The following is a 12192-nucleotide window of genomic DNA, read 5'->3' as shown; positions in this document are numbered from 1 at the left end:
GGATTACTTGGGGATATCTTAGAACACAAATAAAAACAACATTTTTAACTTCTTCATGGCTTGTTGCTCAATCTTGTCCTCAAGAGGGCCTTATAATGACGCCTTACATGTGACCATAACCTGGATTTTGTAATGGAGGAGGAGAACCCACAACTTACATAGCCAAAAGAAATAAGGAGCAACATAACTGAACAACACGTAACTGTGAACACCCACCTCTGCAAACATATTCGGTGAAGATATCATTCCAATGCTTGTTTTCCCTGACAGTGAAAGGAAAATAGATTGAAGGAAAACAATATTCTCAGTATTTAATCCATGGTAGCTTTGTGCTTTGGAACACCATCAATGACCCTGATATGACATGCTGTTTTTCTATGTCACCTGTTTCTGGAGTTATGACCTGACAGAAGAGTTATTTTTGTTCAGTGAATACAAACGAATATGAAAATGGTTAAAAAGGAGAGAAGGACCGAGCTTACTCTCAAAGCTGTGAGCAGCTCTGCAATTGTTCTGCAGCCATGGTGGCCAAACCAACTTCTACTTAAGGAATAAAAAAACACAAGTTGCTGAAAAAGCTCAGCATACCTGACAGCATCCATTTTGGGTCCAGCGACCCTTGCACCGCACCCAAAACAGCTACCACAGTTTATTTTTTCAGGTTTTATACTTCAGGAAGGCCAATTTATAAATCTGTTTGATAAGTTTGGACCAATGGTGTGGATTTACAATATTTTGATGTTTTTTTCATGAGCATCTTGAGTCTTGACCAAGGGGGCCGATCAATCTGAGACCACATTTGGACTACTGTGTGTGGTATTTATTTAAGGAAGATGTCAATTTGTTGGAAGCACTTCAGAGAAAGCCTATCAAACTAATTCATGGAGTGGATCATTCACCTCATGAGAAAAGATTGGGCAGGGTAGACTTGTATTTGCTGTCACATACAAGAGTATGAGGTGATTTGATTGAAGCATGTAAGATCCCAAGCACTTATGAAAGGGTTGATACAGAGAGAGGTTGCTTCCTGTTCAGGGAAAATTGAAAACTTGGGGTCACTGTTTAACCCTTGAGACAAGGTGAAAAATTCTTTCTCAAAAAGTCATGAAAAAGCAGTGTTTGAATCATTTTTACGGCTGTTAAACTTCTGCAATAGCACTGGAAACCCATCCCAATATTCTCAGAATCTTTGCAAAATTCAAGACTTTTTAAAATTGTATATTTTATCTGTCTTTTAGAGGCAGGTTGAAAGAAAGCAGGGACCATGTTTCTTACCTGAAGAAGAATAGCTTTTCATTGCAAATATATAGATTCTAGCTACAGATAAACAATTATTAACCATCAACTTAACTGTACAGGTGAATACTCTTCCTCTCTCGTCAACACCCCTCTGGGTGCATGTGCACACACATATAGACACATGGATGCAGGAAATAAAAACAGAGCTTTGATGGAAGGAGGGAAAGATTGGGAAGGCAGTTCAGTGATCCCTGTTTACTAAAACTGTCCTCTTGGATTGTCAGAGTGTACTGCTCTTTGATTCTCTTTCCCCAGATACTTAACTTGCTGTCAGAAGGTACAAGTCTCAGAGTAACTTATGAAGGGAAAGTATCCTCACTTTCTTCACGCATGAGGTGGCATTTACTGTAGAGTAAAGAGTCAACTCCTGCCCTTGTCAAGATCCCATCGCTTCTCCTTCAAAGATTCACACAGCCCCCAAACTGGTCAGTGACCTGGGTACCAATCACACATTTGTTGGAAGGCAGAGGCATTTGTTAAAGAGATCTGGTGTCCAGTCTACAACCTATCAACTACTTATTGTTGTCAAAAGCTCCATTCATAGATATCCCTTGGTTCCAGCTCATCTACATATTTTCCCCTCATACTGCTGGAACATGAAGCAGTGTAAACAGCACTTATGATGCTGCAACCCTCTAACAATCCTTGTTTTTTTTTAACCAGTTCTCTCCCATTTCAGTTCACAATAAAAAAATAATGAAAATAACGTGTCGGGTCTTTACAAAACAGAGAAGGATCAATTCTTGGTTAGCAAGGGGGTAACTATTATCAGGGAGATGAGAATCAGGATTTGAGGTCAAAATCAGATTAGCTATAATCATATTAAATGGTAGGGCAGGCTTGAAGGACCAATTGGTCTAATTGTATTTCTATTTTTTGATAAACACTGTTTATACTCTCCAATAATAGGGATCCCCACGACAATCCATGACCTAGTCGAGATCAGTTAACTCAGAACATAACAAGGATTGAACATGGGACCAATCAGTTTACTTGGCTTAGTGCTGCAACAGGCAATAGCTTTACTGGTTGTTGGGAGCTAGCAATTTTACAGTTGACGTTAGGTCAGCATGTCATTGTGACACGACTGAAAAAAATGGCACTCGACATCCGAACTTAACTAGAACTAGCCAAGTGAGAAATAAAACTCCATCCAGATAATTCATTGCAAGTCTTGGTTCTCTATTCCCTCCTTTTCCTCCAAGTTTCACATGTTTCTGTGTATTCAACATTTCGCACTTTGTGCAAGTAAGTTGCACTCACCAGTGGATTCTTCCTGCAGGTTTGAAGAGGGAACACTGCAAATAAAAACAAAGTGGAAAAAGGTTGACAACATAAAGTCACTGGATTCCATTGAAAGGAAAGGAATGTAAGAGGCTGTCCTAACTTCATCAGTAAATGCAGTCATTCCAGCTCATGCATGCTACAAACCTGATTCAGAGATGCTGGTGGTGGACTGGAGTGAACAGAGTTAAAAATCACACATCACCAGGTTATGGTCAAACAGGTTTATTTGGAATTGAATTGAATGAATTGAATTTATTGTCACGTGTACTGAGGCACAGTTATAAGCTTTGTGTTACGAGCAGTACAGGCAGATCACACAGTTAACTAGCATAGATAGTACATAATAGGTAAACAGCGGCAAAAACAAAAACACAGGTAAATTTTAAGACTTTGTGAGTCCATTCAGTATTCTAACAACAGTAAGGTAGAAACTGTTACATAACCAGCTGGTGTGTGTGTTCAGTGGCCTTTCCTTGACAGCGGGCCTGATGGGTGGATTCTATAGATGGGAGGTTGACCTTTGTGATTGTCTGGGCTGAGTTCAACACTCTAAATTAACAAAGCACCCACTGTGGGGCTCAAATCCACGACCCTGGGATTAAGAGTCCCATACTCTACCAACTGAGCTAGCCAGGCTCCTACTTCCAAGACTAGCTCGTGCTTCCAAATAAACCTGATGGACTATAATCTGGTGTATGTGATTTTTAACTTTGTACAAACCTGATGGTTTCCTCCCAGCAGATCCACAGTGATGCACATCATACTGAATCCCAGAGAAACAGGCTGCCTTGTCACATCCAAACATTTGACCTGTCATCAAAGAGCCGTTTAAATTTTAAAATGAGCAAAAGAAATCAGTTCAAATAAAAGATGATTGTTGCAAAGCATTTGCAGCAATACAGAGGACAGTCTGCCGTTCAATCCTGGGTAAACATTTTTCTGAGCGCATACGTTATACCAATGAACTGGACTGACTCTAATTGTTGGACTAAGTACTTCACCTATCCTGATGCTATCCAACTGTTTTAAAACCAGAATTTTTTTCTAAACCAATGAAATTGAATTGGAATTATTTAAAAATTCAAAAAACCATTCACCTACCTCTGGGTAAATGGAGTTGGTATAAATATATTGAGTTGAGTTTGATTGACGGAAATTCTTCTGGCAGTTGCTGGTGGAATTGGCATTTCTGTTATACAGGCAATGCAATTAGATTCTTAACAAAACACAAGAACTGCAGATGCTAGAAATAAGAAGTAAAAACCGAAATTGCTGGAAAAACTCAGCAGGTCTGACAGCATCTGTTGAGAGAAAGCAGAGTTGATGTTTCAGACCCAATGGCCCTTCTTCAGAACTTCAGACTCTTCAATTAGATTCATGATGGACAAGAGAAATCCTTTGTGTTTGAAGCTCAAACCTGAACTGCACTTATTTTGAAAAAAAAAGTAAACTTACCTTCTGCTGTTCTGAGTACTGTACTCAGAACGTAGTGAATACCTATGGTGCACAATCCTGAATTTATTTACAATCGAGGCCAGCAAGAGATTTATGTGGCAGAGATTTATAACAAGGAGCACCCACCCCCCACCAGGTTTTTACAGATTCTGCTTTTGCTAGGGTAGAACTCTGGCAATGAGGATTGTGCTTTTAGATCGACACAACACTGTGAAATTCCTGGACATCAGCGAGGGATGGGTTAATTTTCATCAGTTTGTTGATGATTTTCTGATTGTATCACACTGAGTTTTATGATTAGAACCTCCTCAATGAATGAATTTGAAGTTCTCATGTTCACTGTATCCATTTGTTTGAGATCACCTTAGTCTGCCCTGTGCATATTCAGTTGACAATAAACCTGAAAACGAAAATTGAAAAAACTGCAGAAGTTCTGAGGAAGGGTCACTCAACCCGAAACATCAATTCTGAATTCTCTCCACAGGTGCAGCCAGACCTCCTGAGCTTTTCCAGCAATTTCTGTGTTTGAACCTGAAAATGAATTTTTTTTTCATGACCAAGTTTAAAGAATAATATAATAACTGCAGATGTTCGAAGTCGATCCTGTTGCAGCATGTGCAAATTGCAATCTGCAGTACAGGCAGAGATGCCAGTCTGTTGACGTTAAAGCCATGCTTAAATGAGTAAAGATTTGAAACACCAACACCTACCTTCTGATGAGGGTACAGTTTTGTGAGGAAGCTGAGAAAGAAATAATACACAGTTATTGCACACAGTCAGAAAAATCCCAGGATGTGTTGCTGATTTGTGATAATTAGGCAAGACTGCATAGAACATAGAACATTACAGTGCAGTACAGGTCCTTTGGCCCTCAATGTTGCGCCAACCTGTGGAACCAATCTGAAGCCCATCTAACCTACACTGTTCCATTCTCATCCACATGCCTATCCAATGACCATTTATATCCCTTAAAGTTGGCGAGTATACTACTATTGCAGGTAGTACTTTCCACACCCCTAACACTCTCTGAGTAAAGAAACTACCTCTAACATCTGTCCTATATCTATCACCCCTCAGTTTAAAGTTGTGTTGCCTCATGCTAGCCATCGCCATCTGAGGAAAAAGACTGTCACTGTCCAACCTATCTAACTCTTGGATTATCTTATATGTCTCAATTAAATCGCGTTTCAATCTTTTTCTCTCCAATGAAAACAGTCTCACGTCCCTCAGTCTTTCCTCGTAAGAACTTCTCTCCACACCTGGCAACATCCTTGTAAATCTCCTCTGAACCCTTTCCAAAGCTTCCACATCCTTCATATAATGCGGTGACCAGAACTGTTTGCAAGACTCCAAATGTGGCCACACCAGAGTTTTATACAGCTGCAACTTGACCTCATGGATCCGAAACTCAATCCATCTACCAATAAAAGCTAACACACCGTGTGCCTTCTTAACAACCCTATCAATCTGGGTGGCAACTTTCGAGGATCTATGTACCTGGACATCAAAATCTCTCAGCTCATCTAAACCACTAAGAATCATACCATTAGCCCAGTATTCTGCATTTTTGTTACTCCTTCCAAAGTGAATCACCTCACACTTTTCCACATTAAACTCCATTTGCTACGTCTCAGCCAAACTCTGCAGCTTATCTGTGTCTCTCTGTAACCTTCGTCACTATCCTTTGTCACTGTCCATGACACTACCAACCTTAGTGTCATCTGCAAATTTACTAACCCATCCTTCTATGGCCTCATCCAGATCATTTATATAAATGACAAACAACAGTGGACCCAAAACAGATCTTTGCAGTACCCCCACTGCATCTACATTGCTCAGTGTTATTTGGGATGGCCAAGGACTAACAGTCTTGGTTGCTGCTCCAAATCAGTGTCCATGTGGAAAGTTCCTTCTGCGTGAGTGAGTGAACATGTGCATAATTTGGGCAGATAGTTGTGTACCAGTAGCTTGCTCATTCCCACTGTTTTGGTTGACACATTCAGACTGACCATTGGACTGAAGTATTGGGGCCATTTTGGCACCTTCAAAATCAGACCCCTGCTGGGGACAGAATGAGAAAGTAAAAATATCAGGAGCAATTCTGATGAAAAGAGGCTTCATGGAAAGCGGACAGATATAAAAAAAACTAGGTTAGAATTCTGAATTGAAGCCATACGTGATGCAAGTACACAGGAGACCACATTTTGTACATGGAGAGAAGTAATTTGGATACGTTGCTTGGATCAGCCTCTCATTAATTTTCCTGGAAATAAAAAGCTTGTTCTTTTTAATGTTTTGATCCAATTCATATTTCTCTCTTTTGTTCTTGACGCTTTTAATTTGCCAAGTGGTGTTTGCACCTCATCCAATCAGCAAAGTAATTCTCTTTCCAACACTTGGCCTGAATTCTGAAGGCAACTTGATGTCCATCCCACTAAACTCTGAACATAACACCAAGCTGGTCAGATAGTTGCAACTTACAGTTTAGGACAAGGATTGTCACATTTGACTGCTCCCACTAGATCTAACCTCAGTTTCAATTCAGTTGTAATTCAATGACAATACTCACTGGTTTCCCAAGTGGAACAGGAGGTTTTGTCCTGCAAGAAAAGACATGTTTGATTTTGAATGCAGTACTCAGGAGGAATGCAAACATTGAAAATCAGATCTGGCTAAGATTCAAAACGAACATATCACAGTCTTGACAGAAAACCTTGGTTAACATTTCAGGCCACTCCTGGATTGATGAAGTGGTTCTTCATATGATATGTTGAAAGAAGACCTATCTGCTCTCTGAGGTGAACATGAAAGATCCCGAAACATCGGTTATGTGTAGAACAATGGAGTCATGGGCAATATTTTTGCCTCAAACAACATCATTGCTATCTATGGAACCTTACTGTCTGCAATTTAGCTGCCACATGTCTGACATGACATCAGTAGCTACACTTAAAAAGTAGTCGGCTATAAAGCACTTTATGACATCATGACTTGCGGAAAGGATGACGTAAATTTGTGCACTAATTTTGCTTTTTGACTGATGGACATCACGTACACTGAAGTTGGTAAATTTGCACCTCGTGGAGGAATTGATAGTTGCAATCTTGGCTCTGGTAAACTTTTATTTCCATTGCCTGTGAAGAAAGGTAAGATACATGAAATATGTAATATATATATAAAAAAAGAAACTTCAAGAGTTCCTCTTTCAGTGTGGATAGAAAAATAATCTATCCTACCTACAAAGCAGTAGAACAATACAGAACTTATCGTATATGGTTGACCCCAATGTTTGTCCTCTCCTGACTTGAAACAACTGATTCTTTTCCAGCATTTAATTCCTTGAGCATGGTGGCAGACAGCAACATATCAAATGGTCATTGCTCATTCAAGACTAGTAACTCAGCTTTGATGGACATTAATTGGAGAACCCAGATAGATCCTGATTTCTGTCCCAACTTCAGTGGCCTTCAATCATTACCACTGTGACTTTACTTGACTGCACTGGTGGAGAATCATCATCAAGTCTCATCTGATCTTCATGCTAAATTTTCTTGACCATCCAATGTGGTCTCCAGTTTCCATCAATATTATGGTAATAAAAGAAAGAAAAGCAGTGGCAAGCATTTGGCCCCTCAAGCCACTCAGTTAGATCATGGCTGATCTGATTGTTACCCCATCTCTGCCTCTGTGCCTACTCTCCATAACCATGGGCTTGATTTCTTCAGAACTAGAAGTGTGGAAGAGTCACACATGATGCAAAACATTGGCTGTGTGTGTCTCACTCCACAGATGCTGCATGACCTGCTGAATTTCTTCAGCATTCTCTGTTCATTATGTGAAACCTACTGGGGATCAAAAATCTGTCCGACCATGAATAAATTAAATGACCCAGTCCCTATTGCTGTCTGGTCAGGAAACAATGATTAATTCACTCAGAGAAGAAATATCCCCTTATCTCTCTCTCTCTTTCTGTTAATTGGGAGACTCCTTCTTTCAAATCAGTACCCCTTAGGTATTGATACCTCTCCTAGGAGCAATATTCTCTCAGTATCTACCCCTTCAATGTTCTATGTTTCAGAAAAATCACTTCTTACAAATGAGAGAGCACGCTGACTGAACAATATGGCCTACTCTTATAAGTAGCTGCAAATGTGTTGCTGGTCAAAGCACAGCAGGCCAGGCAGCATCTCAGGAATAGGGAATTCGACGTTTCGAGCATAAGCCCTTCATCAGGAATAAGAGAGAGTAGCCAAGCAGGCTAAGATAAAAGGTAGGGAGGAGGGACTAGGGGGAGGGGCGATGGAGGTGGGATAGGTGGAAGGAGGTCAAGGTGAGGGTGATAGGCCGGAGTGGGGTGGGGGCGGAGAGGTCAGGAAGAGGATTGCAGGTTAGGAGGGCGGTGCTGAGTTGAGGGAACCGACTGAGACAAGGTTGGGGGAGGGGAAATGAGGAAACTGGAGAAATCTGAATTCATACCTTGTGGTTGGAGGGTTCCCAGGCGGAAGATGAGGCGCTCCTCCTCCAGCCGTCGTGTTGTTATGTTCTGCCGGTGGAGGAGTCCAAGGACCTGCATGTCCTCGGTGGAGTGGGAGGGAGAGTTAAAGTGTTGAGCCACGGGGTGATTGGGTTGGTTGGTTCGGGCGGCCCGGAGGTGTTCTCTGAAGTGTTCCGCAAGTAAGCGGCCTGTCTCACCAATATAGAGGAGGCCACATCGGGTGCAGCGGATGCAATAGATGATGTGTATGGAGGTACAGGTGAACTTGTGGCGGATATGGAAGGATCCCTTGGGGCCTTGGAGGGAAGTGAGTGTGGAGGTGTGGGCGCAAGTTTTACATTTCCTGCGGTTGCAGGGGAAGGTGCCGGGGGTGGAGGTTGGGTTGGTGGGGGGTGTGGATCTGACGAGGGAGTCACGAAGGGAGTGGTCCTTGCGGAACGCTGATAGGGGAGGGCACTCCAACCTCTCACCCTCAGAATGTGCAGCCCTCCACTCCCTCCGCTCCAATCCCAACCTCACCATCAAACCGGCAGACAAGGGAGGCGCGGTAGTAGTTTGGCGCACTGACCTGCATACTGCTGAAGCCAAACGCCAGCTCGCGGACGCCTCCCCTTATCGCCCCCTTGACCACAACCCCACCTCCCACCACCAAACCATCATCTCCCAGACCATCCATAACCTCATCACCTCAGGGGATCTCCCATCCACCGCCTCCAACCTCATAGTCCCACAACCCCGCACCGCCCGTTTCTACCTCCTGCCCAAAATCCACAAACCTGCCTGCCCCGGCCGACCCATTGTCTCAGCCTGCTCCTGCCCCACCGAACTCATCTCCCAATACCTCGACACGGTCCTGTCCCCTTTAGTCCAAGAACTCCCCACCTACATTCGGGACACCACCCACGCCCTCCACCTACTCCAGGATTTTCGCTTCCCCGGTCCCCAACGCCTTATTTTCACCATGGACATCCAGTCCCTGTACACCTCCATCCCCCATCACGAAGGACTCAAAGCCCTCCGCTTCTTCCTTTCCCGCCGCACCAACCAGTACCCTTCCACTGACACCCTCCTTCGACTGACTGAACTGGTCCTCACCCTGAATAACTTCTCTTTTCAATCCTCCCACTTCCTCCAAACTAAAGGAGTTGCCATGGGCACCCGCATGGGCCCCAGCTATGCCTGCCTCTTCGTAGGATATGTGGAACAGTCCATCTTCCGCAACTACACTGGCACCACCCCCCACCTTTTCCTCCGCTACATCGATGACTGTATCGGCGCTGCCTCGTGCTCCCACGAGGAGGTTGAACAGTTCATCAACTTTACTAACACCTTCCATCCCGACCTGAAATTCACCTGGACCGTCTCAGACTCCTCCCTCCCCTTCCTAGACCTTTCCATCTCTATCTCGGGCGACCGACTCAACACAGACATCTATTATAAACCGACTGACTCCCACAGCTACCTGGACTACACCTCCTCCCACCCTGCCCCCTGTAAAAACGCCATCCCATATTCCCAATTCCTTCGTCTCCGCCGCATCTGCTCCCAGGAGGACCAATTCCAACACCGCACAGCCCAGATGGCCTCCTTCTTCAAGGACCGCAGATTCCCCCCAGACGTGATCGACGATGCCCTCCACCGCATCTCCTCCACTTCCTGCTCCTCCGCCCTTGAGCCCCGCTCCTCCAACCGCCACCAAGACAGAACCCCACTGGTTCTCACCTACCACCACACCAACCTGCGCATACAACGTATCATCCGCCGCCATTTCCGCCACCTCTAAACGGACCCCACCACCAAGGATATATTTCCCTCCCCTCCCCTATCAGCGTTCCGCAAGGACCACTCCCTTCATGACTCCCTCGTCAGATCCACACCCCCCACCAACCCAACCTCCACCCCCGGCACCTTCCCCTGCAACCGCAGGAAATGTAAAACTTGCGCCCACACCTCCACACTCATTTCCCTCCAAGGCCCCAAGGGATCCTTCCATATCCGCCACAAGTTCACCTGTACCTCCACACACATCATCTATTGCATCCGCTGCACCCGATGTGGCCTCCTCTATATTGGTGAGACAGGCCGCTTACTTGCGGAACGCTTCAGAGAACACCTCCGGGCCGCCCGAACCAACCAACCCAATCACCCCGTGGCTCAACACTTTAACTCTCCCTCCCACTCCACCGAGGACATGCAGGTCCTTGGACTCCTCCACCAGCAGAACATAACAACACGACGCTGGAGGAGGAGCGCCTCATCTTCCGCCTGGGAACCCTCCAACCTCAAGATATGAATTCAGATTTCTCCAGTTTTCTCATTTCCCCTCCCCCAACCTTGTCTCAGTCGGTTCCCTCAACTCAGCACCGCCCTCCTAACCTGCAATCCTCTTCCTGACCTCTCCGCCCCCACCCCACTCCGGCCTATCACCCTCACCTTGACCTCCTTCCACCTATCCCACCTCCATCGCCCCTCCCCCTAGTCCCTCCTCCCTACCTTTTATCTTAGCCTGCTTGGCTACTCTCTCTTATTCCTGATGAAGGGCTTATGCTCGAAACGTCGAATTCCCTATTCCTGAGATGCTGCCTGGCCTGCTGTGCTTTGACCAGCAACACATTTGCAGCTGTGATCTCCAGCATCTGCAGACCTCATTTTTTACTCTACTCTTATAAATAGTTCATATATTCTTTGCTGTCATAACAACATAAAAGTTAGACATTTGTTCATTAGAATTTAGAGGAGTGAGAGATGAACTTATTCAAACATAAGACTATAGGGGTCTGTACAGGGTAGATGTTCAGAAGATATTTTGATGAATGCCGGAATCTCAAACTAGGAGACGTAGTTACATACACGCATTTGTAAGTGAAATGTGAAGAAATTTCTCCTTCCAGAGAGTAGTGAATGTCTAAAATTCTCTACCTTGAAGAGTTGTGGGGGCTAGATCACTGAAAATATTTCAAGAGGAAGAAGATGCTTTAAGAACTATCAGGGAATCAACTGCAATGCTGAGCTGGCATGAAAGAGAACTTGAAACCTGTGGTGTACAGAACCATGATCTTGTTGAATGTCAGACTTGTTGGAGGGCCAAATGGCCCATTCATGCTCCTATTTCTGCATTAAGATCATGTGGAGTAAATGCCTCAATGCTGGCATCTGTGATGCTGGGGACCTCAAATGGAGGCTGGATTTTATGATGACTTACTAATTCCTCTGCTGTTACTAGCAATTTCTGACTGTTAGAAGAAAGCTAACTGGCTCAGTGGTTAGCACTGTTACCTCACAGCACCAGGGACCTGCATTCGATTCCAGCCTCAGGCGACTGTCTGTGTGGAAGTTGCATGTTCTCCCGTCTCTGTGTGGGTTTCCTCCGGGTGCTCCAGTTTCCTCCCACAGTCCAAAGAACATAAGAACTAGGAGCAGGAGTAGGCCACCTGGCCCCTTGAGCCTGCCCTGCCATTCAATAAGATCATGGCTGATCTTTCCATGGCCTCAACTCGTTTATCTGCCCTCTCATCATAACCCTTAATTCCTTTAATGTTCAAAACATTATCTATCTTAGCTTTAAAAACATTTACTGAGGAAGTCTCAACTACGTCACTAGGCAGGGAATTCCACAGATTCACAACCCTTTGGCTGAAGAAGTTCATTCTCAATTC

General features: G+C 44.3%; 1 protein-coding gene and 1 non-coding gene across 3 annotated transcripts in view; both read right to left on the bottom strand.

The window, feature by feature from the left end:
• LOC132836881 (B-cell linker protein-like) overlaps window positions 1-12192 on the bottom strand; it is a 43745-nt gene that overhangs the window by 4449 nt on the left and 27104 nt on the right. The window contains exons 10-15 of one of the 2 annotated variants that reach the window (XM_060856440.1): window positions 7097-7175; window positions 6611-6641; window positions 4752-4782; window positions 3688-3775; window positions 2563-2597; window positions 217-263 (exon numbers count right to left, since the gene is read on the bottom strand). In XM_060856440.1, the coding sequence (XP_060712423.1) occupies window positions 217-263; window positions 2563-2597; window positions 3688-3775; window positions 4752-4782; window positions 6611-6641; window positions 7097-7175 (311 nt within the window). The remainder of the gene's footprint in view (window positions 1-216; window positions 264-2562; window positions 2598-3687; window positions 3776-4751; window positions 4783-6610; window positions 6642-7096; window positions 7176-12192) is intronic. The other variant, XM_060856441.1, reaches the window with a different exon arrangement.
• On the bottom strand, window positions 3150-3222 carry trnak-cuu (transfer RNA lysine (anticodon CUU)). Its single transcript has one exon. It is a non-coding gene; the product is annotated as a tRNA-Lys (tRNA).

Source organism: Hemiscyllium ocellatum, chromosome 48 (assembly GCF_020745735.1).
Source record: "Hemiscyllium ocellatum isolate sHemOce1 chromosome 48, sHemOce1.pat.X.cur, whole genome shotgun sequence".
Classification (NCBI taxonomy): Eukaryota; Metazoa; Chordata; class Chondrichthyes; order Orectolobiformes; family Hemiscylliidae; genus Hemiscyllium; species Hemiscyllium ocellatum.
This window is presented reverse-complemented; position numbering and strand designations above follow the sequence as displayed.